This window comes from Lontra canadensis, unplaced genomic scaffold (assembly GCF_010015895.1).
Source record: "Lontra canadensis isolate GAN:19392208 unplaced genomic scaffold, GSC_riverotter_1.0 scaffold78, whole genome shotgun sequence".
Taxonomy (NCBI): domain Eukaryota; kingdom Metazoa; phylum Chordata; class Mammalia; order Carnivora; family Mustelidae; genus Lontra; species Lontra canadensis.
In genome coordinates this window covers 172,147-198,478 of record NW_022631072.1, presented here as the reverse complement: position 1 = coordinate 198,478, position 26,332 = coordinate 172,147, and the positions used below count along the sequence as shown (strand labels likewise).

General features: G+C 54.0%; 1 protein-coding gene across 2 annotated transcripts in view; it reads left to right on the top strand.

The window, feature by feature from the left end:
• Window positions 1-20,978, top strand: part of GALNT14 (polypeptide N-acetylgalactosaminyltransferase 14) — a 205,808-nt gene extending 184,830 nt beyond the window's left edge. Inside the window, exons 10-15 of one of the 2 annotated variants that reach the window (XM_032881832.1) lie at window positions 3,802-3,928; window positions 5,938-6,030; window positions 9,540-9,623; window positions 10,082-10,226; window positions 19,052-19,171; window positions 20,313-20,978. In XM_032881832.1, coding sequence (XP_032737723.1) covers window positions 3,802-3,928; window positions 5,938-6,030; window positions 9,540-9,623; window positions 10,082-10,226; window positions 19,052-19,171; window positions 20,313-20,471 — 728 coding nt within the window. In that variant the 3' untranslated portion in view covers window positions 20,472-20,978. The remainder of the gene's footprint in view (window positions 1-3,801; window positions 3,929-5,937; window positions 6,031-9,539; window positions 9,624-10,081; window positions 10,227-19,051; window positions 19,172-20,312) is intronic. The other variant, XM_032881833.1, reaches the window with a different exon arrangement.
• Window positions 20,979-26,332: the final 5,354 nt, after the last annotated feature.

Here is a 26,332-nt window from a genome sequence, read left to right as displayed (position 1 = left end):
CCGGGGAGGTTGTGGCGGCGCTGACTCAGCGAGAATCCCCCTATGGAATCCCTCCATCATCTTTTCGCCCCGTCCCCCTCATTTAAGAAAGTGATGACTTGGCAGGAGCCGCAGACGTGGAAAGCAGAGGGTCTGGGAAATGCCCCACACCTCCCCGCACAGCCCTTCTGATGCATGAGCCCCCCCCTGCCTGGCGCCTCTGGATTATGAGACTTTCCCGAGTCAGCACATCCCCGGGGGGACAGTCATCCTGACGTCAGTGGTGTAGACGAGGGCAGGCAGCTCCACTTCTGGGTTTTAAATATCCCTGTGAACCATCACGCTCAGCTGCACACTCCAGACTGCTCGAGTCAGGCCCTGGGTCTCCGGTCACCACCTTTCTAACACGCAGGACCCTGAAGCCTAGAAGCTGTTCCTGCCTCTCGGGGTGCAGGCACATTTGGGAGGCATCGGCTGCACTGAGGGGGCGCGAAGACGGACATTTGTCAGGACTGGATGGAGGTGCTGGTAGTGGCTGGTCATAGAGGAGCCTCTCTTGTTGGCCTCTGAAAGCCTCGAAGGCAGTGTCTTTGTACCCAGAGCGGCAATGGTTGACAGAGGGCTGAGTTCTGGAGTGGGGAGCGGTGTTTCAGCCCCCAGGCACTGGACGGCAGGGGTCAGGTGGGACCACTGCTGATCATAACATAAGGACATCCACAACCATGAGCACGGTCGTTAGGATGACTAACAAGCTACCACCAGAGGGAGAGAGACCAAACAGTGCAGCCCCGTCTCACCAGGGGTGGATAAAGAGGTCATTTCCCCCCATGACTCAGCGTTTGCAGGGTTGAGATACGGGGCAGTTTTCAGCTAAAGCACCAGACGCAAGACAATGAGGAGGAGGAGGGCGGGTTTGACAGGTGGGGGAGAGGAGGCAGGCAGCAGTGGCCTGTGGACGGGCGGCCGGGGGCAGAAGGTGCACGTTATCTGCTGGGGTCCAGCACCCCTCAGTCGAGCATCACACGGCCCCTGGAAGCCAGTGCTGGAGCCAGGACAGAGCTGGGGCTGGGGAGGGATGAAGGGGAGCCCTCAGCATCAAGTGAGCCATGAGGTCAGCCGAGGAAACAGGGTCAGGGGGACCCTGTAAAGACAGAGCCTTGGGGTGGAAGACTGCCAGCAGACTGGAAAGAAGGTGAGGGACCAGGGTCAGATGACTACTTTCCAAGGTGGGTCCTGTGTCTACAGTGGCAAAAGGCAGGACTCAGGGATGCGGAGGGAAGCGAGATGGCAGGCAAGGGGAGCACAGAGAGAGAAACAGGTTGCTGGGGTAGGAGGGGGTGGGGGAGGGAACTGAAGCATCGTTTGGAGGGATTCGCTTTGTAAATGAGGAGGGACATATGTCTTATTTGAATACATGGAAAGGAAGAGACCATGGCCAAAACGTATGCGTATTCTGGGAAGAGGGCTGGCACCAAATTTGTAGGTTATATCTAGTAAACCAGATCTCCATCTCTAGTTTTGAAAGATGAGATGGTTTTCCTTTTTTGGAATTGGAGCAGACTGTATTTTGAGATCCTGGGGAGGAAGGGATTGGAGCACAGCAGACTTCTGGAGCACACTGTTTAGGAAGATGTCCTGAGACTGAAGTCACACACGCACTGACAGTCCCATGGGCTGACCCCTGCAGCCAGCCCCGCAGTGTGCTCACGGCAAGGTGGTGTGGTGGGGGGTGGCGGTCGGCTAAGCTCTCTTATGCTACATGTCCCACCCCCACCCCCATGAATACCAGTCTGGGACATGTGAGCTCCACAGTGCCCCAGCCAAACACCACATTGCTACATATTGGGGGCTTGATAGAAAGTCAAAATCTGGAGTGTTATGTCCACAAATTTCAAGTGGTGTTGGTGGCAGAAGAAGAAAGCTGGAAGCAGGCACAGGAGGCCAGTGCTAACAGGGTCTGTGTTTCAGAGACTGGCTTCAGGGACGTCTGATCGTAGCTGTGGCTCATCTTTCCATCCTACTTAAGTGTTCCCCGTAGTCTCAAAATTGTGTTTCATTTGACGTGGATGGCCATCCTGCAGCATGGACCCTCGGTGAGGTGAAGCAGGTATCCTCATGGACACGGGCCTGGGGGCTGCTATGGACCCCAAGGCCAAGCTCTTCCTGTCTCCCTCCCTCCGTGTTCTTGCCGTCATTTGGAAGCAATCCTGAAAGAGTTCTTTCTTTATCCTAGCGCACACACGTTGTCCCTACCGTATCCCCGAACTTCCTGGGAATGAGCCGTAGCCCATTTGGGACAGCACCTGGGCACGCAGAAAGCCAGGTGTCAAGGTGACGGCAATAGGGTTGGTGTCCACAGAGCCTTGCCTGCAGCTCAGGTACACAGGGCAGGAGGCAGTAGGGGATAGGGAAAGTCTGGCTGAGGACAGGTAAGTGAGAGAGCCCGTGAGGATCGCGATGAAGACATTGTGTCCAGACACCTGCTTGGAGAGCTGGATAGGAAGGAGACACAGAGCAGGAAGTGGAAAGAGAGAGAGAGGACCCAGATGAAGGAACCCAGGGAGGTGGTGCCCAAGGAGCTGGAGGGTGCCGTGCATGTATATGGTAAGAAGGCACTAGAATACTCACATCCTCCTTTCCTACTTCTGGATCCCAGCCTGCTTCCATGTGCCCCTCCCCACCACCAGCAGGAGAAGTCACCCAGGGCATGGATTTCTCCTGAGCCAGCCTGCCCTCCTATTTGAGCTTGACTGCAGAAGCACAAACCAGGCAGGAATTCCCAAATGGGAAACTGACATTTCCCACCAGCTGCGTACCCTGTGGGATGCACGGGGTGCAGTCAGTAAGGAGGTGCACTGTCTGCAGAGAAGTTAAAGCCCTCACAACACTGCCGAGCAGTCACTGATACTCCCCTCCACCACCTTGGTCTGACACTGCTTCCTTCCAGGGCAGGGGCACTGCCTCAAGCCGCCGAGGACCTTGGTCCCAGGGGAGAGAGGCACACCCCAGCCTAATCCCGGCTACCTCTGGGGACTCCTCTCCAGTCCTGCAGCTGCAGCAGCCAACCGGGAAGAAATGGGCATGTGTGCAACATCCCCGCCCTGGGGAGCGACCCCAGCAACAGCTCAGAAGCTCCCAGCATTTTCTAGGCTACTGCCAAGACATCTTCCCCCAGGCTATAATTCAGGCACCCTTACGGAGGGGCAGAATTGTGGTCCGGGAGTTGGGAGGTGCTCTCCTGGATGCCTCGTCCAGGAGCTTGCTGGGAATCCTGCCCATGGGTATTGCTGGCCGGTCAGAGTGTGAACCTCACCACCTCCATGACAGTCTCTTTTATCTGGGTCTGGACTGTCGGGAAAGTCTCCTATATTCTTAAACGGAAAATTCTTTCTCCTTGGTCCTGGTTCTTACCCGCCAGGGTCATCCAAGCATGTCTAATCCATCTTCCATGTGTCCAGAAGCAGCAGTCTGGGTCACCCAAAGGCTGTAGCAGGGCCTTGCACCAGGCTGGTCCCCAAATACGGCCTCCCCCCATGAACGTGCTCCTCCAGGCCAGTCCCTGTGTGTTTCCATATTCACACACATCACCCTCCCAGCTGTGAGTTATCATCAGCCCCGGTTGCTGAAAGGGAAATTGAGGTCACCCAGCCAGCAGAGCACACAGTCTGACTGTGGAGCCAGCTCTTGACCCCCAGTCCCAGGCTGGATGCAGCAGGAGGCCCTGACCCCTTCCTTGGGCCTGGTGCCCCAATGCTGCCATCCTGTGTCCCCACCCCTCCGGAGAGCACAGAGCCGTGCTGATGGGGCACGACTATCTTGCAGAAATCTCCTTCAGAGTATGGATGTGTGGCGGCAGCCTCGAGATCGTCCCCTGCAGCCGAGTGGGCCATGTCTTCCGCAAGAAACACCCGTATGTTTTCCCAGATGGAAACGCCAACACGTATATAAAGTAAGTGCGAGTCCCAGGGGTTCTGTAGGGGCAGCAGAAAGCCTGGTGAAGGGTTGGGGCTGTCCCCAGTTGTCTGGTAGGTTGCCTGAGTGTTCTGGGCGCTCAGGAGCCACAATCATGCTCCTTGGGACTCTGCCTAAGCAAGGGAGGTCAGACTGGCCCACCCAGCAGGAGGAGGTGGTCTGAAGCTCTTCTCCACCATGGACGTCCCCGTGGCTTGCTGAGGCCTGTGAGTCACTGGGCAGCACTGTCCCGTCGGGCTTTGGATGTTTGGGGTTGTTTGGGTTTTGGGGAGAAGATTCCATTTTTGCATCCAAGTTCTAGAAGATCTGCGGCTCCCCCTTTCAGCCTGGGTCACCAAGGGAAAGTTCACTGGAAGGATTTGAGAACGGGGGACCACAAGCAGCTACTACTCACATGCTTGGCCTTGGGCTTCTTCCCTAGGGTGTCTGCACCTCCTGCTAGGGGACGAGATGAAGATCCCGGGGTCTCAGTACGCCCGTGGTGTCCACTTGCTCATTCCTACTCTGTCCCTTCATACACCTTCTGTGATTCCTTCTCCTTCGGGCTTTGCCTCTGTTTTAGGAACATTTCGCGTATGTCCCTCTCTCCTCCAGCTTCTCACCTTTTCCCTTTATCTCCTTTGTCGCTCATCATCTGACGGCTTCACTTACCCATTTATCCCTCTTTTCCTTTTTTTTTCTTTTCTGTCTTGTCCATTTGGGGGAGGGAGGAGCTAAGCATTTCTTCATTTGGGGCATCATTTTCCTCATCTGTGTTCTTCTGTCCTCAGTTTTCACATGTATGGGCAGGTATGGGTTACATCCTGACACGAGCATCCTGGGGTTGGTATGGCTCTGACCAGGGGGAAAGTTAACACCTTTTGCAGAAACCTCTGGGCGAGGATGGGGCGGTGAGAAATCCAGCGCTGAAGACAGGGCTGCCTTGGGCCTTGGGTTTCCAGGAGGAAAACGTGAGCAGGCGACACCTGGTATAGGAGAGCGATGGGGACAGTCCTGGGCTCCAGAACATTTTCTGTCTTTGAGTCTGGGCCCTGGCCAGTGGGTCAGGCGGCATGCAGTTTGCTCATGGTTAGGCCACAGGCAAGGAACCAGCAAAGCGCTGGTAACTGCCTTCCCTGCACCAAGAGCAGGCTGCCGATGTGTGACTGTCATTTCGGGTCCACTGGCTGGGACAGGTTTGCCATAGACCTCCACGGAAGACCTCTGCTCCAGACAGAACCGGAAATCTGCAGGGGCATGCCCTGTTGAGTGAGACCCCAGGGTCACAGACTTGGGCCCCAAGGTCACAAATGTGGGCCCCAGCGGGGACTGCTCCTCCACTGCCCCTGGTGTCTGTTTTCTGATGGCCTCTTTCTTGCCCTGGGGCTCTTCTGGTACCACTGCCTCCCTGCCCACTGCGCAGGGACACACATCCTCCATGGCATTCTCTCTCGTTTTCCGTGACCTTTGAGGTCAGCCCCAGAGCAAACACCTGATGGAAAAGCCTAGTGAGCTGGCCAGATAGCTGACAGTTGGGTTAATTACTTGATTCTTGACACCTGTACCTTGCTCTCGGACGCTATATGTGATCGGCTGTCCTGCCCAGAGTTGGGACCCCAGCCCTTGCCCTGCAGAAAGGGGGAACACCTGGGGTGGGAGCCTGTGTGCAGAGGGAGGTGAGGTGGCCACTGCCCGCCCTGCCTCTCTCCTCTTGGTTCCTGGCAACACAGGCGTATGTGGTGTGTGGACTCTCCTCTCCCAGCCTCCTCCTCCTTGTTCTTTTTGAGCCGCAAAAGTTCCATTTCTGGCACAATTTTTCAGGTGTTACTTTTTGAGGAAGAGTTTGTCCTGTGTCTTGGAGTAAAGGCCCCTTGGGAGGTTGGGTGGGATGTGGCCGCGCTCAGCCCCCACGGAGGAGAGCTCTTACTGGATCGTGGGGGGGCCCCGGCTGGGTGATGCTGCTGTGTGTGCATACTGACTGTTCTGGGACACCCCCTGTCTCCCCAGGAACACCAAGCGGACGGCTGAGGTGTGGATGGATGAGTACAAGCAGTACTACTACGCTGCCCGGCCATTCGCTCTGGAGAGGCCCTTTGGGAAGTAAGTGTCCCTTCTGGCTGCTTTGCGCAGGGGGTCAGGAGGAGCGCTGGCTCCTGACAGCCAATGTATCCGGTCGCCCAGGCAGGGGCCACTCTCTTTCTCGTCCCTTCTTGCTCCTGCCCTCCTCGGGATGCAGGGTTTTCAGCAGCTCTTACAGAGCAAGTGGCAACCTGGGCCACTGCCCCAGGAGGTATGCTTTGCCTTGCACCATGGAGGGATGTTTCTTTTTCCAGAAAGGTGGGATGCTGGACACGATGGCCTTAGTCCCTCCAGCTCAGAGCTCCTCTTCCTGGTTCTGAATCCCCCAAGGCCAAAGCACCCTCCTTCCTCCATGGAGCAGTATCCTACAGGTGTCCCCAAGAGCCATGCTCCGGCTTCGTCCAGATAGACGAGAACAGGGAAAGAATTCTGTGCCGAGGCCACGAAGGCTCTCCTGGGAGTGCTCCCCAGACTCTGAGAAGTGAGTTTCATTGCCTCCATTTCACAGGACAGGAGACTGAGTTTTCTGCAGGTTAAGCTACTTGCCCTGATCACATCACCGAACTGGGGACATGAGGCTCTAACCACACCTGTCTGATCCCCCAACCATATGTTGCATTCTCCACCACAGAACTGATGAGAGAAAAATGGAAACTTCAATTTTGGTTAGCATCTGATTATTTGGAGGGACAACCAGTGGCTTTTTGTCATGCTGATGTCCCTCCACCAGACTAAGGCTGGGGAGTGGATGGGTTTCTGCCGCCTACACCGTGTAGGAGGAGCCCGTCCCTGCTCCAGAGGATTAAATCAGACTCAGCCAAAATGGCTTGCGTCTCTGAAATTATAACCCCGTGCTGTCCCCCCAGGTCAATCGCTCAGAACCTCACAAGGCATTTGTCCTGAGTCCTCATCAAACTCCCGGCCCACTGACCATGGCTGTGCACCTCCCTTTCCTCACCTCCCTCCATCCCTCCCTCCCCTGCTTGGTTTTGGCTCTCTTGCTTAGAGAGAAGGCTTAAAAGACATCATCCTCAGATCTTTGGCCCTGTTGTGCATCTGTCAGCCCCTCAGGCAAAGTTTTCTCAATCCTGGATGCACCTGACTTTGTGCCTTTCCCTCTCCTGTGCACCGGCTGCTGAAGGTTCTGGAAAGTATCAGCAGGTGCTGCTAACACACGGTGGCCATCAGGCTCAGGCAGGCCTTTGGTAGACTTGTCAGTCATGCTGCCTTTCCTGGCCATCATTGTCCCCAGTCCCCATTTAAAACTCTCCTGTCTCCCCACCTCTCCCCCCAAGTCCACCTGTCACTCACAGCAGATGACACCTGTTTTATAGCTGAGAGAGATGGCATTGACTTCCCGAGACAAACCGACCCGGAAACTTCGCTCTCTCCGCCCCACTCTTCTTCCATCTCCTGAGACAGGTGTGCCCCCTGCCGCGTTGGACCAGCCCTCCACTTGTAATGGGGACCACCCTTCATCTGCATTCGTAAATCTACACTTGCCCAGCTCCCTCTTCTTGGATTCCTCCTCTCCTGCCTCCTGGCTCAGGGCTTCTTAAACTTTAATACACACAAATCTCCTGCGGCTTTTGTTAAAATGTGGTTGTTGATTCCCTAGGGTGGCATTTCCAGGAAGTTCCCAGGTAGCGTCCTGCTGCGGGTCTGAGGGCCTGTCTGAGGGCCTGAGCAGAACTCCAGGCCAGGCCAGTGCTTCCCAAACTAGCCTGCACACTGCAGTCACCCAGGGGGTTTCAGAAGCTATGGGTACCACTCCCAGAGGACTGCTCGGGTCTGGGCTACAGCCTGAGCTGGAGAATTGTTGAAAGGCAGCCCCCTGCCCGCACTCCTCAGGACTCTGATGTGCAGCCGGTATGGGAACCAGTGTTCTAGGAGACCCTGCCCTCTGCTTCCTCATCCCTGATCTGTCTTTGCTAATGCGCGGTCCCCATCAGCATTTAAACTGATTCAGGGTCTCACATCTTAAAACTTAAATGATTTAAAAAGGAATAGGAGGGAAGAAAAGAAAGTGTGCACTTTGGGGAGCTCATGCCCTGCCTCTCCGGAGTGTGCTTGGAAACCTCCCCTGTCCCTGAGAGCCCCTTCCTGACCACGATGACCGTGCCTACAGTCTCTGCCTGTCTGGTATTATTGCAGCCTCACATTTCTCTTTCCTGCCATGTTTGTGGTCCTCCCCAAGGGTCCATCATCGCCGTCTCTATACTGCGCATTACCCCCTGGCGTTCACCACCGCTTCTACTGACTCTTGGGTCTCTGTCCCTGACCTGGCCTCTCATTCTGAGCCGCAGCCCCTTCCATCCCACTGCAAACTGGACATCTCCACTTAGACACCTCCCAGGCTGCTCCAACTCCAGTCCTAAAGGGAACTCAGCCATGGTGCTTTGAAACATGCTCCCCAGCCTGTCTCCCCCATCTCCAGGAACACTCTTCCTTGTGTCCTCTGGCCCAAGTCACAGGTCTGGGTGTCAACCTTGACTCTTCCCTCCCCCACCTGCCCAGGTCCAACAGCCCCCGAGCCCTGGTGCTGCGGCCTCCTTCATGCATGCAGTGCCAAGGTTTTTGCTAAACACTGAACATTCAACTCTAAAGAAAAAAACTGACATCATTCTTTGGCTCATGTTGCTTTGAGTCTGGTGAGGAAAGGTTGTTAGCGCTAAGAAGCCCAGTGTGGGCTGGAAGAGGTGAGGCTGGCCGAGCAGGGCCGGTCCTATGGACTCACCCAGGAAGGACAAGGTGCAAATTGGGTAAGGAAGGTGGTGGCGGTCGCAGGGATAAATGGAGGGACTTGACCTGTCCCTTCTCCATTCCGCCCCCCACTTCCCTGCCTGAGAGCATGACCAGCAGCTGGCTGTCTGCAGCCCCCTCCCACAGCTCTCCCTGTCTCCAGCCTTGCCCTCCAGACCCAATCGCCCCCTGTGAGATGCTCTTAAAGTTCAGATGTCCCCACGTCACGCTTTGCTTAAGCCCAGAACATACATACGTTCGTGTGTGCATACAGCTCAGCCTCACGCAACACTGTTGTCTGTTGTTCAGAAGCCCACCGTTGAGCACAATGCCCGGCACACAGTAGGTGCTCAATAAATGTCTGATGAGTGAAGGTGTGACTGGGCCCCAGAACCAGCCACAGAAGCTGATTCTTCGGGGTGGGGTGGGCAGGAGTGGTATTTTTTGGCTGCAGAAACCAAAGAGATATTTGTGGGTAAGTAGACTCAGGGCCCCAGTGGTGAATCAGTGACAGACATACTACATGTTCTTGTAGCCTTGTTTTGAAACACAAATAAAACATTCCTGAATTCTGTTTTTGAATGGAAAAACAGTGTCAGTACCACACCATTGTGAGCTCTTGCTGTGAGCTACCGTAGCTCTGCCTGGAGCTCTGGAACTCTCCCTGGGTGAGTTTCTCCATCACCCTCGGGAGAGACATGCTGGGCACAGCATGTGCATTTGTCTCTCAGCCTCGTCCCTGCCTCTGACCCGTCTCTCTGTGTCTGCCCCGTCCTGCGTCCTGCCAGCATTGAGAGCAGACTGGACCTGAGGAAGACTCTCCAGTGCCAGAGCTTCAAGTGGTACCTGGAGAACGTCTATCCGGAACTCAGGTACCCGCCCTGCCTTCTGACTTGTCAGGAGAGGCCCTCAGCTGACTGGGTCTGGACAAGGGACATCCGTGGCCAGCCGGCTACGGGGTGTTAAGTATAGGGAGGTCTGAGGAGACCAGTTGGCTCCCCTTACTCCTGAAATCAGAAAGAGGAATTAAGTTCATCGGTAGCTTAAGGGCTGGAGGTTTGCTGAGGGAGGGAGGGCTGGAGGTTAGCAGCATTTCGCAGCTGCTGGGATTTGAGTCCCAGGTGCGACCTGACACTAGCACTGTCTCTGCGCCAGGCTCCATCTGCCATGGTGGCTCCTGGGTCTCTCCTCGCTGCCTTGTGCCCAGAGGCAGCGCCACCCCGGGCAAAATGCCCCTGACATCCTCAGAACCCTGCTTCTACCTCTCCAGTGGCTAGTGTCACTCAGCCAAAGGGCAGTTGGTTCTCACATCTCTGTGGCTTTCCTCCAGAATCCCCAGTGATTCCTCCATCCAGAAGGGCAGCATCCGACAGAGGCAGAAATGCCTAGAGTCTCAAAGGCAGAAAAACACGGAGACCTACAACCTCAGGTTAAGCCCCTGTGTCAAGAACAAAGGCAAGGATGTAAAATCCCAGGTACGTAACAGGCTAGGGGTGCCAGAACGTGTGCAGGGACTCCGCCTCCGCCACCTGCTTTTATATGACATCAGGTGTCCCGTTATACCCAGAACCTAGCCACAGAGCAGGAGAAGTATGACTTCTCTTCACTCTGGGACCCGCATCACTCCACTGGGTTTCCAGAGGTGTCGAGTTTCTCTGAAGGACAGAGATTCTCCTGCAGTCCTCTTTTCTCTCTTTCTTTGCTGGCTCCCCTGCCCCACTTTGATGGGTTTGTGGTGAGTGCTCAAGAAGGTTCTTAGGTCATTATTCTTTTCTCTGGAAACGGTGTCTTGGAGATTTTATCCAAGCTTCCAGCTTTGGCCCCACCCTCTCTTTGTTTCATCGATGCACAAATCCTAGTTTTCATCCCTCCACAAACTGATCCATTCACTCCATAACCATCTCAGTTCTCTGCTAACTGGGAAGACACGGAGATGAATGGCTAGGTCGCAGGTCTCTGTGGGCCCTCGGGGGATCGAACGCAGGAACAAACAAGTAAGCAGCTGTTCTGTTAAACTCTGTCCTGGATGGAGTTCAGTCCAGGCTGCTCTAGAAGCAGTGAGAGACGGTCTCCGCCATATGCACAAGAGTCAGGGACGTCCTCCTGGAGGACTTGATAATGAGCTGCATCCTGAGAAAGGAGTAGAAATAGGCCCTGTGAGGAGGGGGAGAAGGAGCAGCCCAGGAAGCAGAGCACGCGCGAAGACCTGGGCTGGGCTGGGCGGCCGGCGCGAGCCCATGGCCACCGCAGCATCGTCTGTGGTTCTAGTAGATGGACGGCTAGGAGCAGCGGCCCGGCACCACAGCCACCTCCCGTCCCACTCCTCTCTGTGTGACTATCTTCGTCCAAGCTCCATGGCTCCAATCCCCACTGTCTGCCCTGGCTCCGTTTTCTCCTGGTTGGCCTTCCTTAGCAGTGGTATTGGTGATGTTTTGGGCCCGATGGTTCTTTGTGTGGGAGGCTGTCCCTGCTCTAAGGCCCACCTAGCAGCATCCCTGGCCTCTGCCCCCCAGGAGCACCTCACATACGCCAGCCCTGACTAGCGAGCCGTCTCCAGGCTACACCAGACACCCCAGGGCCAATAAAACCACCCAGATTGGGGGGGTGCCTGGGTGGCTCAGTCGTTAAGTGTCTGCCTTTGGCTCCAGTCATGTTCCCAGGATCCTGGGATCGAGCCCCACATCGAGCTCCCTGCTCATTGGAAAGCCTGCTTCTCCCTGTCCCACTCCCCCTGCTTATGTTCCTGCTCTCACTATCTCTCTCTGTCAAATAAATAAATAAAATGTTAAAAAACAAAACAAAACAAAACAAAAAAAAAACCACCCGGATTGGCAACCACTGTGTTAGGTTCAAACCCCAGCCTCTAGTCCCTGCCCCTCGTCCCCCCGCCGACACATCACCATCAGACCATTGTTCTCCACCTCAATACAGCCTTCGGGGTGGGGGGGGCCCTGTGGCCTCCCTCAGAAACACACCCCCTGGCGTTCGAGGCCATGCAACCCCGGCCTCCCACTCACACTGACTTTTCCCAGACCCGTCTCAGCTCCAGCAGGACTTGGGAGGGGCTGCCTGAGCTGGACAGGAAAAGGGGAAGCCAGCAGAGGCCTCGGTCTGGTTTAGGGATGGCCACAGGCTGGGAACGGCACTGTTTACTCAAGTGGCATTTTATAAATCGTGAAGAGCTGAGGCATGTCCCTATCTTCTGAAGCCATGTGTGGGCGCTGTTCATAGGGGATCCCAATGGCCAGAATGTTGTCACCCCCCGATCTCTGAGACAGAAGCTTGCTCGACCTGCCTTCAGCGAAGCATTGGCTTTCCTGGTACTTAATGCCTTTGGCTGCACAAGGAAGTGGAAGGAGGGGAGCCATAGGATCTCTGGGCATCAGGGAGGGGCTCTCCAGTCTCCAAAAGATGCCAGGCCTTTATTTGACTGGAGAGTAATAGTACCCATTGCACCTGATCTTCCAATGGCACGAGAAAGGGGAGGAAAAGCAGTCATCTGTGGGAAACTAAGGGTGATCCTAGTAACAGTCTTTGAGTGAGCCAAGAGTCCTTTCTAAACGATAGGGCCAACCATCACTCCTTCTCGCTTTGGAGAGAACAGTTGGGTTTGCGCAGCAGGAGTGTAAATTCTGGGAAAATGGAAGAAGACTCTGAGATCGATGTTCCGCCTGCTTGCACAGAGGATAGCGAGGGCCCACGGTGCTCCTGGCCCCTGGCTGCGTGTCAGGGAACAGGGAGGGGCCGGGCTGGATTAGACTCAGCTCCCTTCTAAAGCGGCCCATGGCCAACCGCGGGGCTGGGATGCACATCCATGTTTTTTGAAGGTGTAAACCCGCTTTAGACGGATAGGAATCTACATAACTATTTCTGTTAGAGTAATCCCCGAGTGTACATGTGTGTGCATGTGCGTCTACACATGCGTGTGAGCGTACACCCTTGTAGGGCTGACCTGTTTACCTTTCTCGTCCTTTCAGTAGCTTCCCTCCTTCCGGCATAAGAAAGACAGTCCCGTCTTTGTGCTCGCCAGCCCTTTCTGCCACCGCGGTCGGGCTCCAGGAGTTCTCTCTCTCTCTGACCCTGCACTGCCTTCTTGGCTCCTCCTACATTCGTTTCTCCTCTTGCACAGCCTCTTGGCCTGTCCAGAAGGGGTCTCGTCTGTCCATATGAGAAGGGAAATGAGGGTCACACCCCATGTCAGGCCTGGGGAGGGGGCAGGCCAGACAGCAAGCCCCTCCCCAGCATTGATGGGAACTGGGGAAGATATGAGTGGAGGCCCACATTCTGGACTCCTTACCAGAGCAGGGTGGGGGTGGGGTGGGGAGCACACACAGCACCGGCTTCCAACCTGGGCCTGCTCCCCTCTACTTCCTGTCTCCCCACTCCCAGCCTGCATATCCACCTCGGTCACTCTCTTCTAAATAGTCCCTTTTGGGCCCAGCTGTGTGTTGTAGGGACTCAGTCTGCCTTTGGGAGGACTGACGCAGGGTAAGATCTACACGGATCCTGCAGTCCAGTTCAGGCCATTTGGGTGGAGGATTCCAGGGTTCCCAGATATCTGGAGTAAAAGAAAATCACGGGGTTCTAAGCCAACAGCTCAGAGTTGTGCTTCCCGCTGGCTACGTGCTCTCAGGAGTGTGTCCCCCCACCTCACGTCGGTGTCCTCATTGCTGAAAGGAGACAATCAGACCTCGGCCTCAGATGCAGGTTCACGCCCCTGCTCCACCCCCAGCCCATCCACCCCTACCCCTCTTCCTTGAGAGTAAGAGAAGTCTTACTTCTCTTCCTTGGCCAGCTTGTCAACCTTGGGAACAAAATGTTTAATCTTGCTATGTACGGAAGACGAGGGCAGGCTCTTGCCTTGGGTGGAGTACAAGAGAAATACATCATCAGTTTGCAAACCCACTAAGCCCAAGAAGCCTCCAGGTTAACGAGTTTCCCCTTAACTTTATTGGATTCTCTGGGAAAATTTATGTGTGTGAAAGATGGAAGGAAGACAGGTGCACCAGTCTCACTGCTATCCCCAATTTAAAGACAGGGAGGAAAACTTCACAGTGTGTTCATCTACCTGCATTCCGGGCAGTTTGGGCTCCTGGCTTGGGAAGGATGCATGTGGGCAGCTGGACATCTGGGTGGGCGAGAGAAGGTGGACCTCCTTCTCCAGGCCCAGCAGCCACTCCCCAGCTTGGCAGAGGACCCAACGACAGATTACTGGGTGTGGGGTTTTAATCATATGCATATAAAGTGTATCCTGACAGCTTGGGGCAAAGGGATAGGATGAACCAGAAATAAAAGACCCCAGCAGTGAGTCCAGCAAGGGTCCCAGTCAAAGGCAGGCAGCATGTCTCTGAGCCCGCTGGGTCTCCCTGCTGCTGCTGGTCAGCGGTGAGAGGCAGCACTCTGTGTCTGTGCAGCTGACACTGTCCCCAGCACAGCAGTCGGTGTGTTTGTATGGTCCTTTGGGAACTGGGCGCACCAAGAGCCTGGCTGGACTAAAGTGTAGCTTGCTCCCTCTCGTTTGTTGCAGACACCGTGTCTGAAGAGGGCTGCGGGGACATGTGTGGCCTAAATTCTTCAAGGCCTGTCAGTGTGACCTAAGTTCTTCAAGGCCAGTGGTGGCCCCAGATGCTCTCAGCTCAGGTCCAATCGCACCGAGAGGCCCGTGTTCATAGTCAGCCACGTGGTCTGCTCCTGGCGTTGCCCAGACTGACCCCCGCTCTCTGTTCCCTTCCATGAAGTGACACTCGCCTCGCAGGATCACTGTGAGGGTGAATGTGAAGCATCTAGAACCGGAGGCCCTCAGAAGTGAGCCAGTTTGCCCATCTAACCACAACACACCCAGCAGTGTTGCTTGGCATTTGGGGTCATTTCCCCATCGAGTGTAGTTCCCCACATAGAAGAGCGTGTGGACGGGTTGCTCACGACCATCAGTAACTGACTCAGGCTTCTGTGTTCATGAAAACACAGCCCCTGCCTTCTCCCCACGTGTGAATGTTTGTCCCCTCACCCAACCACAGCTCCTCCCACGTGTCACCAAAGCACTGTCCCCAGAGACTGTGCCGGAGCCAGCCACTGGGCTGCGGGTTCCACAGGCCTCATCTGGGTTAGTTATCCCAAGGCCCTCCGAGCCCTGTCCTGCTGGCCCCGCCGTCTCACAGATGCGGTAAGCGAGGCTGAGAGAGGCGGACCCGCGCTACCTGGGTCAGACAGGAGGAATGGCGGGCCTTCCGCTTCCAGGGACCAGGCCCTTCCCACGAGGCAATGGTGTTTCAACCCCAGCGCTGTTGGCATTGATACCAGATAATTCTGTGTTGTGGGGACTGTCTGGGCACTGTAGGGGTTTGCCAGCGTCTCTGGCCCCACCCACTGGGTACCAGTAACACAACCCTCCCTCCAGTCATAGCCATCAGAAAATCATGCCTCCAAATCAAAAAAAGGCCTCCAAACATTGGCACATAGTGGGTGGACAGACAGATGGACGGATGGTTGGATAGAAAACAGAAGCAAGATCAGCCCAGTCGAGAGCTGCCGCCCCAGGCTGGGTGCTTGTTGCCAGGATGGGTGCTGCGGCCTGCTTCATCCCAGCCCTCAAGACGCAGCTGGCTGGGCATTGCCCACAGAGGAGTCTCCCGCCCCCACCTGCCAGGCTGCTCCCTCCTCTACACGCAGGGGCTGTCCTTCAGAGACTCCCGCTAAGCACAGAAGGCCATTAACCTGTCCAGCCTGGACCACCCCGCCCCATCATCAGCTCCCCTCTTCCAGGGCAGGAGCAAAGGAGCTAGAGGACTAGGAGTGAACCTTCTCCTCAGCCCCTTACTGGCGTATCCGTGAGAGGGTGAGGCTGCCCATGCCGCCTCTGGGTTACCTCCCGTGGGTAGGGCCGTGTCTGTGCACTTGTGGGCCGGGGAGGGCTGTGAGTTGGCCAGACCCCCCTAATGAAGCAGTCAGCCCATGGCCCAGTGTACACTGATCTCTGCCGGGCCACCCTGAGCAGCCCCTGTTACCTTCCTGAATCCATTTCTGACTCTGGGATTCATTTAATAAACCCATTCATCACAGGCCATTCTGGAAGCCTGACAGGCTGCAGAGTGGGAATCGGAGAACCTCTCATCGCTCCCTGCCCCACCTGCTTCTGTGTTCTGCTTCCCTCGCTCCTGTCTTGCAGATGTGGCTAGAGAGCTGTGTTCCTCTGAGAAATTGTGAGACTGAATTAGTTCACTGCCAGTAAAGCACCAGCTAATGGAAAGTCCACTTGGTGTAAAGGCTTCCATCCCCCCTCTCTGCTTGTGCGCCTTCTCCCCTTGGGGATCTTAAGGTGATTTCTTCCGAGCCCGGCCCCACCCGGGTACCATCTGCGCTCCTTCCCGAAAGGCATTAGTGGGTGGCGCGTCTCAGATGTCAAAAGAAGGACCACTCCCCTCCCACCGTCACAGCACCCCCAGCACGTCCAGTGTTTAAAGCCCCTGGGTTTTTATAAAAGAAGAAATGCCAAGATGAGATTTTCAGAAATTGTGGTATATTTCAAGTGTTTATGTTTAATTAATGCTTTTAACATAAAATATGCAGAGCCAGTATATTGTAGTAATCAAAATAATTACAGGATTTATTTTTTAAATGCTAATTCATGGCTCACAGCAGCTGTGGGGGGTAATGGGTCAGAGAGATGGACCTTACCTTCTTGCCACATCTCTGACTGTTTAGGCTCATTTCTCGACAATGGCAGAAATCTAAAGCTGAGGCCGGTTGTATGGTGGGCCCGGGCAGCAGCGGGCTCCCTGACAGACCTGCCCTTGGACTCGGGCCTGGGCTTCAGGCCTCTCTCGCCCCTTCCTGTACGGAATTCTCTGGACACGCACCCAAGACCAGCTCCCACCTTCTAGATCACACTCCTAAAGACCAGAGCCCCAGAATCCCCCATCCAGATGGCCCTAGCCTGATATCAGGCCCTGCATGGATCTCCGGAGGGCAGACTGTGCCCCTAGCACACACTTAGGCCCGAAGGGGGCTTTTAAAGGAGAGTGGCCAAGCGAGCGTGGGTAAGCATATAGGGGAGCTGATGATGGGGCATGGAGCCAGGGTGGGGAGAAGAGGGGAGCAGGCCCGGGAAGCCAGCTGTGTGTGCCCCTCTGATGCGGAGTCTGTAGAATGCGGGCCTCCGTTCATACACTTCCCCAGTGCCCATCCATGTTGGGGAGGGGCCTGCTCTCTTGGCTGCCCCTTCCCTCATCCCCCACACAAGGTGTGACCTTTGTTCCCGGTCTTGTGGGGCTGCCAGTGGGAACTGGCTGGCTCTCTGCTGTGGAGGTGGAGGTGATCTATAGTGTTCTTGTTTACAACCCAGAAGAGGGAGCTCAGGGACAGGCATTACCTGTGATTAAACTGGGATAGAAGGAGCTGGGACTCTGGGAGCAGCAACAGCAAAGGAGCCAGAGAGAGTCTGTCGGAGAGAATTGTGTAATTTCTGTGAGCCTTTCGTCATGCAGAACGGGAACGATAATAATAATACCTATTTGGGATTCTTATGAAGGACAAGATTCTTATGAAGACTAAAGTCATCTGTGCTAAGCCCCCAGTACAGCGCCTAGACATAGTCAGTGCTCAGGAAATGCTGGCCATCGGTAACAAGCTTGTGATTACTGCATCACCTCTGTGCACACAGACACTTTCCCTTTCAGCTAATCCTGGAGGGAAGGAAATGGCATGCATAGCATGGTGTTGTTCAAGTCCGGAGGAGAACTTCTTGATACGTCCCAAGGAGCACATTTCATTACATTTAGTATTAAAAAATTTAAATAGATATAGATCTAGAACTAGATGGAAGAGTAGCCTGTAGCCATCCCTAGGCTTCAGGAATTCTCAGCTCACAGCCGGTGTTTTATCCATCCATATTTCCATCCCCTCATCCCCCAGGGAGTCCCTTCTGGTCTAGGTCTTCTTCCAACACTGGCAGTTTGAAAAGGGACATGAGAATACACATGCAGGACAGTGGCTCCCCCTGGGCTGGTGGCACCATCCAGGCGTCAGGGACAGAGAAGGTCCCAGATCAGGAGAGGCAGGGTTCTGCTTCCAGGTGGTCCGGTGAGGCAGCAGAAGGATGCAAGCCTGGAGGCAAGGAGGGGGACAGGCCAGGGCACAGAAAGAACATCGAAGATGTCACCAGATGGCGGAAGTCAGGAGGGATGCAGGGGCCAGAGGGGGGCTGCCGTGAGCTAGAGAATGTGCAGAATGAGGAGCACGTGACAACAGTCCGCTTAAGGAACACGTGGGCCTAGAGTAAGGGCCCCAGCTAAGGGGCCCTTTTTTCATTCTCGGGCCAAGGAGAAGTAGCTGACCAGTGGCCTGGTCCAGAGGCTGAGGGTCAGCTGGCCAGCAGGCGTGGAGTGGAGAAGGTGTCCGGCACTTGACGGTTCCTCTGCAGCTCTCCCCAGGGTATCCAATTCACCGGTCACCTTCTTTGCCCCATGGTAAGGCTCCTACTTACAGCCTGGAAGAGACCTTATGGAGGCTTCCATTTTTGTCCTTCTGACCTAAGAACTCGAAATACTTTGGGCGCCTTAGCAGCTTGTCGCTCTCTGATCTCTGGCATTGCATGGAATAATGGAGAAACATTCTTTGCAATGACCCTCAGATGAAATGCCCCTTTCCTCTCCCCACACTCCTTGTCCATGGACTTTCTCAGCTTCCCTCCCTGCAGGGGCTCTGGGGCCCAATGTTCTATTCTCCTGGAGTGCTGGCGTGCACGCATCTGTGGGGATCATGTTCTGTCCCGTGACCTGCTCTCCCTCTGCTCTTCTTCCACTCCCTCCCTCGGCACACTCCCTGTTACCTCCGTCCTCACATCTGCCTCTTACGATAACACTCCTGTTCTCAAGCCACTGATTGGACTCCTTTTCAAAGAAGGAACGTTCTAAAGACAGCTGGGGGTGGCCTGCCGCGCAGCTGCTTGCACTGTCAAGGGTGGGCAATGGACACACATCCAAACAGAGAAACTAGAGACCCCACGGCTGGGCTGGAGCATTGTTCAGGCTTCCCCGCCTCAAGCCCAGAATTGTTCAGCAGCCCCCAGAGGTGGCCTGTGTGCCCAGGCTGGTCCCTTCCCAGGTGTGGGGATGGAGACTTCAATGGGGACATGACTTGGGAGTTTCTGGCTAGTGGTCCCATTTTCCAAGGCGACCTTGTTGACAGTCTCTTCCTGCTGGGACCTCCAGTGCTTTTTACTCTAATTCTCACATAATCCCAGATGTGTCTCACGAGGTTTCCAAGGATCCTAATGTGAAACTTCTGGCCTCTTCCCCTCCAGATATGGGCCTTCACATACACGCAGCAGATCCTCCAGGAGGAGCTGTGCCTGTCCGTCCTCACTGTGTTCCCAGGCGCCCCGGTGGTTCTTGTCCTCTGCAAGAACGGAGATGACAAGCAGGTGAGAGATCGGCGGGTGCCTACAGGGCGTGGTCGCCTTCAGTGACAGGCAGTCCCGTGTAGGTCCAGGTCTCGTGTGCAAGACCAGAGAGAAACTCTAGAGGTGGAGGGGCTGATCAGAAAGAGGCCCTTCTGGTTAGGGGATGAGGGCAGGGGCACCAGCAGCAGCGGTCAGCTTGGCCCTGGATGCCTGTGGACTGGCAGGGCCCCAGTGGGCATGCGCACCTTGTACTTGCCTGTCCAGTGCCGACAGCAACCTGGCATCCCTGAGCAGGAAGGCATAGGGGCAAAGCCTTCAGGACCGCAGGATGAAGGGGGGCCTTGGGCCCTGGCAGGATGTCCACTCTGGGTGTGCCCTGTGCCCTGTCGGGCCTAAGCTGTTGACCCCATGCAGTCACCTGCTCACTGGGCATTGGCATTAGAGAGACAGACATTCAGATGCCATTGTCTGGCTCACCGGCCGTGTGACTGGACTTGGTTTCCTTCCTCTCTGAAATGGAGGTGATGAAGCCCACCACACGGAGCAGCTGTTGAGAGAGATTAACGGAAGTGGGCCTTTGTCCCTGTGCCGTGGTAGCTCCCCAAACCATGTTTGTCCCCTCCTTCTTTGTCACGTGAGGTAAAGTCTCAGGGGGCAGCGGCACAAGACCCCTCTCTCTGTTTGGGTCCTTTGTGTGCCGAACGGCTATGGAGGAGTCCAGGCTGCTGGCCTCGGGTGCTGTCCAGAAGCCCCACTGCCCTCCTGCGCCCCTCCCCCGCTCGCTCCCACATCTTCCCGATGTGCAGACACTGACCGCACATTGTTTCTTTGGTTGTTCCCATGACTCACGTGCTTCCTGTTCTCTGGCCTGTTGCTTGGAAAGTTATTACCTTCTAATGAGTTTTCCTACCAGACATACTGATTTTGCTTTTACTTTTTTATCCAAAAACAAAAAACAAACCAAAAACCAACAGCAATGCCTAGAAAAGCAATTAGTTGCGATTTTATTCCTCCGTGAGACCATGAAAGTCAAGTCTCTGGGCGACCCTAGCCATGGGCTGTAAACATGCCTAATTGTTGTAGAACTTCTGACATCATGGGTAGAACCTGGGCCCTTAGCCAGAGAATCCTGGTTCATGCTCTCTCCTCTCCGTCTCCTCAGCAATGGACCAAGACTGGTTCCCGCATTGAACACATCGCGTCCCATCTCTGCCTAGACACGGACATGTTTGGTGATGGCTCTGAGAATAGCAGGGAAATCGTGGTCAACCCGTGCGAGTCATCACTTCTGAGCCAGCACTGGGACCTGCTGAGCTCTTGAGGACCCGAGCCCGAACCAGTGGAGCTGTGGGTGCCGTTTCCCCGGATGCCAAGCAGACTGGAAATCAGGCTACAAGCAGCCCACAGCTTCCGTAGATGATCTGAACTGGGAGGTGGAGGCAGAGCCCCCGGGCAGGAGCAGATGTCTCAGGGAGGATGGAGGAAGGGATTGCAAGCCAAGTGGGGCTCAGAGACAGATACCCGTGTTCTCCATGCTGTTCTATTCCAGTCCTGGCCTGGTCGGCTCCTGCCTGAGATCTGGGGAGAGAGCTCACACGGGGAGTGTTACGTTGTTCCCTTTCCTACAGAGGAGGCCAAGGAGAAAAGCATTTTTTGTGACGAGGCCGGGACTAAATTGAGAGAGAAAGAATAGAGGTTGTTTTCAAAACAAATAAAGGAACCTTAGAAGTTTTCTCTGTGCATCTCTTTGTTTCCACTACTGTTAGCACCGCGCTGAGCTGAGTTCTCCATTCAGAGGGGACGCTGGCTGCCATGACAGGCCGTGTGAGCTTAAAAAGACGCACAACTTCTCTGGCCCTTCATCTCCCAGTACGTTACGTTGGGGAACAAGAGCAGATCCGTGGTTCTTACCCAGGATTACAGTCTCTTACCTGGAGAAATCATGTCTGTTCAGGGCTCCAGGTTCCTGCTTCAGGAGATCCCAGCGGGGTCCAGACTCCTCCGCTGATTCTTTTTTTTTTTTTTTAATAGTTGTTTTTTTTTAAGATTTTATTTATTTATTTGACAGAGAGAGAGAGATCACAAGTAGGCAGAGAGGCAGGAGCGGGGGGTGGGGGAAGCAGGCTCCCCGCTGAGCAGAGAGCCAGATGTGGGGCTCGATTCCAGGACCCCGAGATCACAACCGGAGCCGAAGGCAGAGGCTTAACCCACTGAGCCACCCAGGCGCCCCTCTTCAGCCGATTCTGATGCCCCGTTCCACTTTCTGGTTGGAACCACTGCCCTAAATGTCTCCGTGGGCCCTCGTGGCTTTATAGTCTATGGCCACTAGCAGGGTGTTTCTTACTCTAATAAATCCCTACTGTGTCCTGGGAATTGGGTACTGTGTTTGTCCACTCTTATTAGCTAGGGTTTAAGAAAAGAACCAACCCAGGGGTACCTGGGTGGCTCAGTGGGTTAAGCCTCTGCCTTCAGCTCAGTTCATGATCTCAGGGTCCTGGGATTGAGCCCCACATCTGGCTTCCTGCTCAGCCGGGAGCCTGCTTCTCCCTCTGCCCCTCCCCCAGCCCATGCTCATTCTCTCTCTCTCAAATAAATAAATACAAATCTTTAAAGAAAAAAGAAAAAAGAACCAATCCACATAGTTGAAAAATTCCCAAAATAAGCCCCTACATTCTTTGCCGAGGTTCATTTGCCACAAGCTCTTTGGGAATGGTCTTAGTTATCTGCTGCTGAGTGACAAATGACACCCCCCAAAACAGCAACTTAAAGCGACACATATTTGTTCTCAAACAGTTTCAATGGGCCAAGAATCTAGGCACAGCTTCGTGGGATCCCCGGCTTCAGAGCGACTGAAGAGACTGCAGTCAAGGTGTTGTCAGGGGCCCTCGTCATCTCAAGGTTCAACCAAGAGGCTCTATCCCAGGCTCACTCCGTACTTGTTGGCGGCATTTGGTTCGCACGGCCTGCTGACCAGAAGCCGCCCTCAGCTCCGTGCTATGCAGGCCTCTCCAGCCTACCCACTCAGTTGACCAGAGCAAGCAAGTCCAGGTGCAAGAGATGAGGATGCCAGCAAGATGGAAGTTACCGTCTTCTAGAACCTAATCTCACAATAGTCTGTCCATTGCTTTTACCACCTTCTATGAGATATAAGCAAACCACTAGGCTCGGTCCACACTTAAGGGGAGGGAATTACACAAGAGAGCTGATGCCAGGAGGTGGAATCATTGGGAGCCATTTTGGATTCTGGTTGTCACAGTAACTACTAGGCCCTACACAGGTGTCTGTCTCCTCTCCATCCAGAAAGCCTTCAGTGAGGGCCATGTTCAAGCTCATCATTACTGAGGACTACTGCAGGGTAGGAAGTCACAGGCCGAGTGTGCACACCCAGAATCTTCTCTACAGGTTGTATTTGTTTATACTATCTTCTTATGATCTTCTTTAGTTATGATTTGGCTCTTTTGTGGGGTTATTTCATTCCCCGCTATGGAAAGGAGAGGAGGCCATGGGATAGATAAAGACATCTATTGAAGAAGAGGTCGGATGGTTCCTTGAGCTATGTCCACAGGGTTTATCTGGCCTTGCAGAGAAGGAAAGTCCAGATAGGTTCAACAGCACCCCTCCCTTGAGTAGGGGAAACAGGCACCGCACTAAGAGAACCCAAGGACCCGATGCCCTCGCCCATTCTTAGTCTCCGTCTGTGTCTCTGCCTGTCCTTGAGTTCCCTGGTGGCAGCAAGGCTGTTGCTTGCCTTATTCCCACCACTGGGCTGGGCACATTAAGCTCTCAGTGAAAGCTTTCTTAAATGGATGATTGGAAAAACTCTTCCTTGCCCAAAATGAAGTAACTTTACTCACATTTTACTACCCCTAAAAAGTTACAGAGTGTAGGAGGCTCTAAGTCCCTTCTCGATCACCCAAGGAAATGGGGAAACATCCCAGGAAGACAAACATTTTTTATCTGGGCTGCTTTGATGTGGCCAACGAGCTAGTCCTCAGCAATGCCATTGACTTCAGCCATCCTTCCGACCTCCCTCTTACTAGTGAAAGGTCTTGGGATAATAATGCAGCACGTGGACAACAATCCACTAATGGAGATGTGGACGGTTCCCATGTGAGCTATAGGGCATATGTCTTAAGGCTCCTCTAGCCGATTGTAGGGGTGACAACTCTGATGAGACAAACAGGAATCCTGACAACCATGTAGAGTTACCTGTTCACTAAGCTGTTGGTGGTGAGGCCAAAGCAAGAGTAATTTACAATTTGAAAGCAGAAATAACAGTAGTTCCAAAACTCCCCCAGCACAAGACAATGCTGACGAGGCCCTCACGGGACAGTGACCTGCTCTATCGTGGCCTGCAGTTGCATAGCTGACTGAGTGTGGTCAAGCTTTGCCTGTGGTCAAGTCTTTCAGTGGATGCTGAACAGAGCCCTCAGTCAACTTGATCATTGAATTTGGTGCCAAATTTCATCAATCTGGAATAGCTTGCTCAGTAGGCCACCAGTAGTCATAGGTGAAAGTAAAAGTTTGTCAAATGACATCAGACTATGAAAACAGAAGGGACCTACACTCTTCATATTCTAAAGGCTCACAAAATTGAGACCCCAAGCTTGGGATCACTACCCTGGAATAGCCTCACCACATTGCCCAGTGAGGAGGTGACCAGGTATGACAGAAGCCCCGTCACCTTGGATCACATCTGGCTAGTGGACTCAGATACAAACAATAAGGGCTGCTAGGGGGCACCTGGGTGGCTCAGTCAGTTAAATGTCTGCTTCTAGCTCAGGTCATGATCTCAGCATCCACAGGGAACCTGTTTCCGCCTCCCCCCTCTGCCTGCTGCTCCCCCTGCTTGCACTCTCACTCTCTGTCAGATAAATAAAATCTTTAAAAAAAAGGGGGGGGGCTGCTAAGTTATCTTACTGGTGTTTGTGCAAATTAAATGGGAGGGATTTTTATACATTTGTTTTTTATATATACTGGAAAGAAAAGAGGCAGGGGCTCTGGGCATGCTCAAGTGTCTGGATTAGAGATGGAAGGATGATGATATCGAGTGGACGGGCAGAAATGGGAGCTTTTGGATAATCCTGGAAGCAGCATAGGTGATCAAGCTGGTGGGCATATCGAATCTGAGCCTTGCTCTCTTGCCAGTTTATTTCCTTATGTGCCGTGCAATTCCTTCGTGTGAGCTCATCTTCAACAGGAATCATTTTCTCTGGGCATCCCAGGTGGCTGGGTTGTGGAGGCATTTGTCAGGGAAGGTTTGAGTCTGCCTCTGTTGGTTCTCATTGACTTTAAACTAGTTTATACATTGATTTCTCTGATTGTGGCTTCCACTCTATAAAAGTAATGGGAATTTGGACCCCACATCTACACTTGGCACCAGCTTGATTTCCGATATTTTGCAAATTATCTTTTCCCTACCCCAGTTATTGTCCTGCTGTCATCCCATCACCATTCGCCCAGCTGGTGAGTGGGGACTATTACCCTTATAAGCCACCAACTGTATGTAGGGTCTTGTTTCTGGTCCCAGCCACCCAGGAGTCCGTGGCCTTCACATCTTGCCTCTTCTTGGGGTTGGAACCCCAGCCATCTGGATTCAGTTCCCCTTCAGCTCACACTCACCACCCTGGCTTTGAATTTGCACTCATTTTTTAAATCTGGGATTTCCCATTCCTTTCAAGTGCAGCTGCAATTTCAAATTGTTTTATTGTATTTTATACAATATTTACATATGTGTGTGGGAGGGGGCTGCCTATATCCGCTCAGACCAAAATTCCTTAGTGTTGTAATTAGCTGTCACCACTGTCTTTCCTGCTGGCTGTGGGACACCATATCTTAGTGCAGACACTCAATAAATTTCTGTGAATGAGTGAGAGAATAAGCCTCTGATTCTTTAGTACCACTTCCTAATTACCTCCTGGCTATAGCTATCAGACATTAGGGCTTTAAAAAGACAGCAAAGACAGAAACGGAGGACCAAGAAGACAAATTTATAACAATGAAATCTTGTTATAATACCCATAGATTTAGGGATCATGCATATTTTACTTCGTAATGACAGAATTTAATACTGAAAGTGCTAACTGGAAAGAACTATCAGTAATGGAAATCTTTAATACTGCCATAGAGCCCAGCAAGAGAGAAACTGTTCTCATAAACTCTGGGGGATGGTGATAGAAGAGTAGACGGGCAGCGCCTGCCTTTCATCTGCAAGAATTTCGGGCATTTTCCCCGGCAGCTGGCAGCGTGAGTCCTGGCTGGCCTTCACGGACAGGCTCGCCCTTGATCTCTGGTCCATGTGGCTTACCTCTACAGATCTAAGGCCCCCTCCTTCCCCCACTCCACACGCTGAGCCACTGCCCACCACACACCCCTGGAGACCCAGTGCCCTAACCTGTCCGTTCCCTCAGCAGGCGACCACAGCCTGGGCAGCGGCAGGCTCCCAGATGAGACAGTGAAGGTTTGAGGGTTCCAGGACAAGTCTAGCAGCTGCGTGGACGCGGAGGCCTCTGGGGCCTCGCAGGGGGCAGGCGGGAGCCTCTTCTCTCCAACACTCAGAGCCAAACCTCACAGGCTCCCTGGTGGTCCGAGGTCTCGGGCAGCCCGACTCGGATTAGCACCCTCCGAAGCTCCGAGCGCTTTCCCATTTGCCATGGAGCCGACTAATTTAATGAAGCCGTCACAGCGCACACCTCAGGGCTTATTGGAAAAGGACTGGAGCACGACATTATTTCTCAGCAGTAGATTGCATCATTTTCATTTCACGGCTTTCCAATGGGAAATAATAAAACAAAATTACAAACATAATGAAGAAAGAAAGGAGGGGAAAACAAAAAAACAAACCACCACCACCAAAACCCTGGGCAAGAGATGCCTCGGCTGTGCGGTGACAGGGCTGGTTACCTTATTCATCTGAGCCGGTAAGTATTGTGTGGCTTGGCTCGGCAGGAAGGAGCAGCCCAGGACGCCTCCACCTGCTGCTGGAGATAACGGGCAGCAATAACTCACTGTCCAGCGTGGCCAAGAGCGCTGAGCTCCCCTGCAGGAGGCTCGCTGCGTGGCCTTGTGAGATGTGCCAGCTGCTGAGGGCATCTCCCGCTCCGGGCCGGCCGCAGCGCCGGGGTGAAGGGACTTCTGTGACAGGAGGGCAAGCTGGGTCGCGGAGGGGCGCTGTGTGCAAGG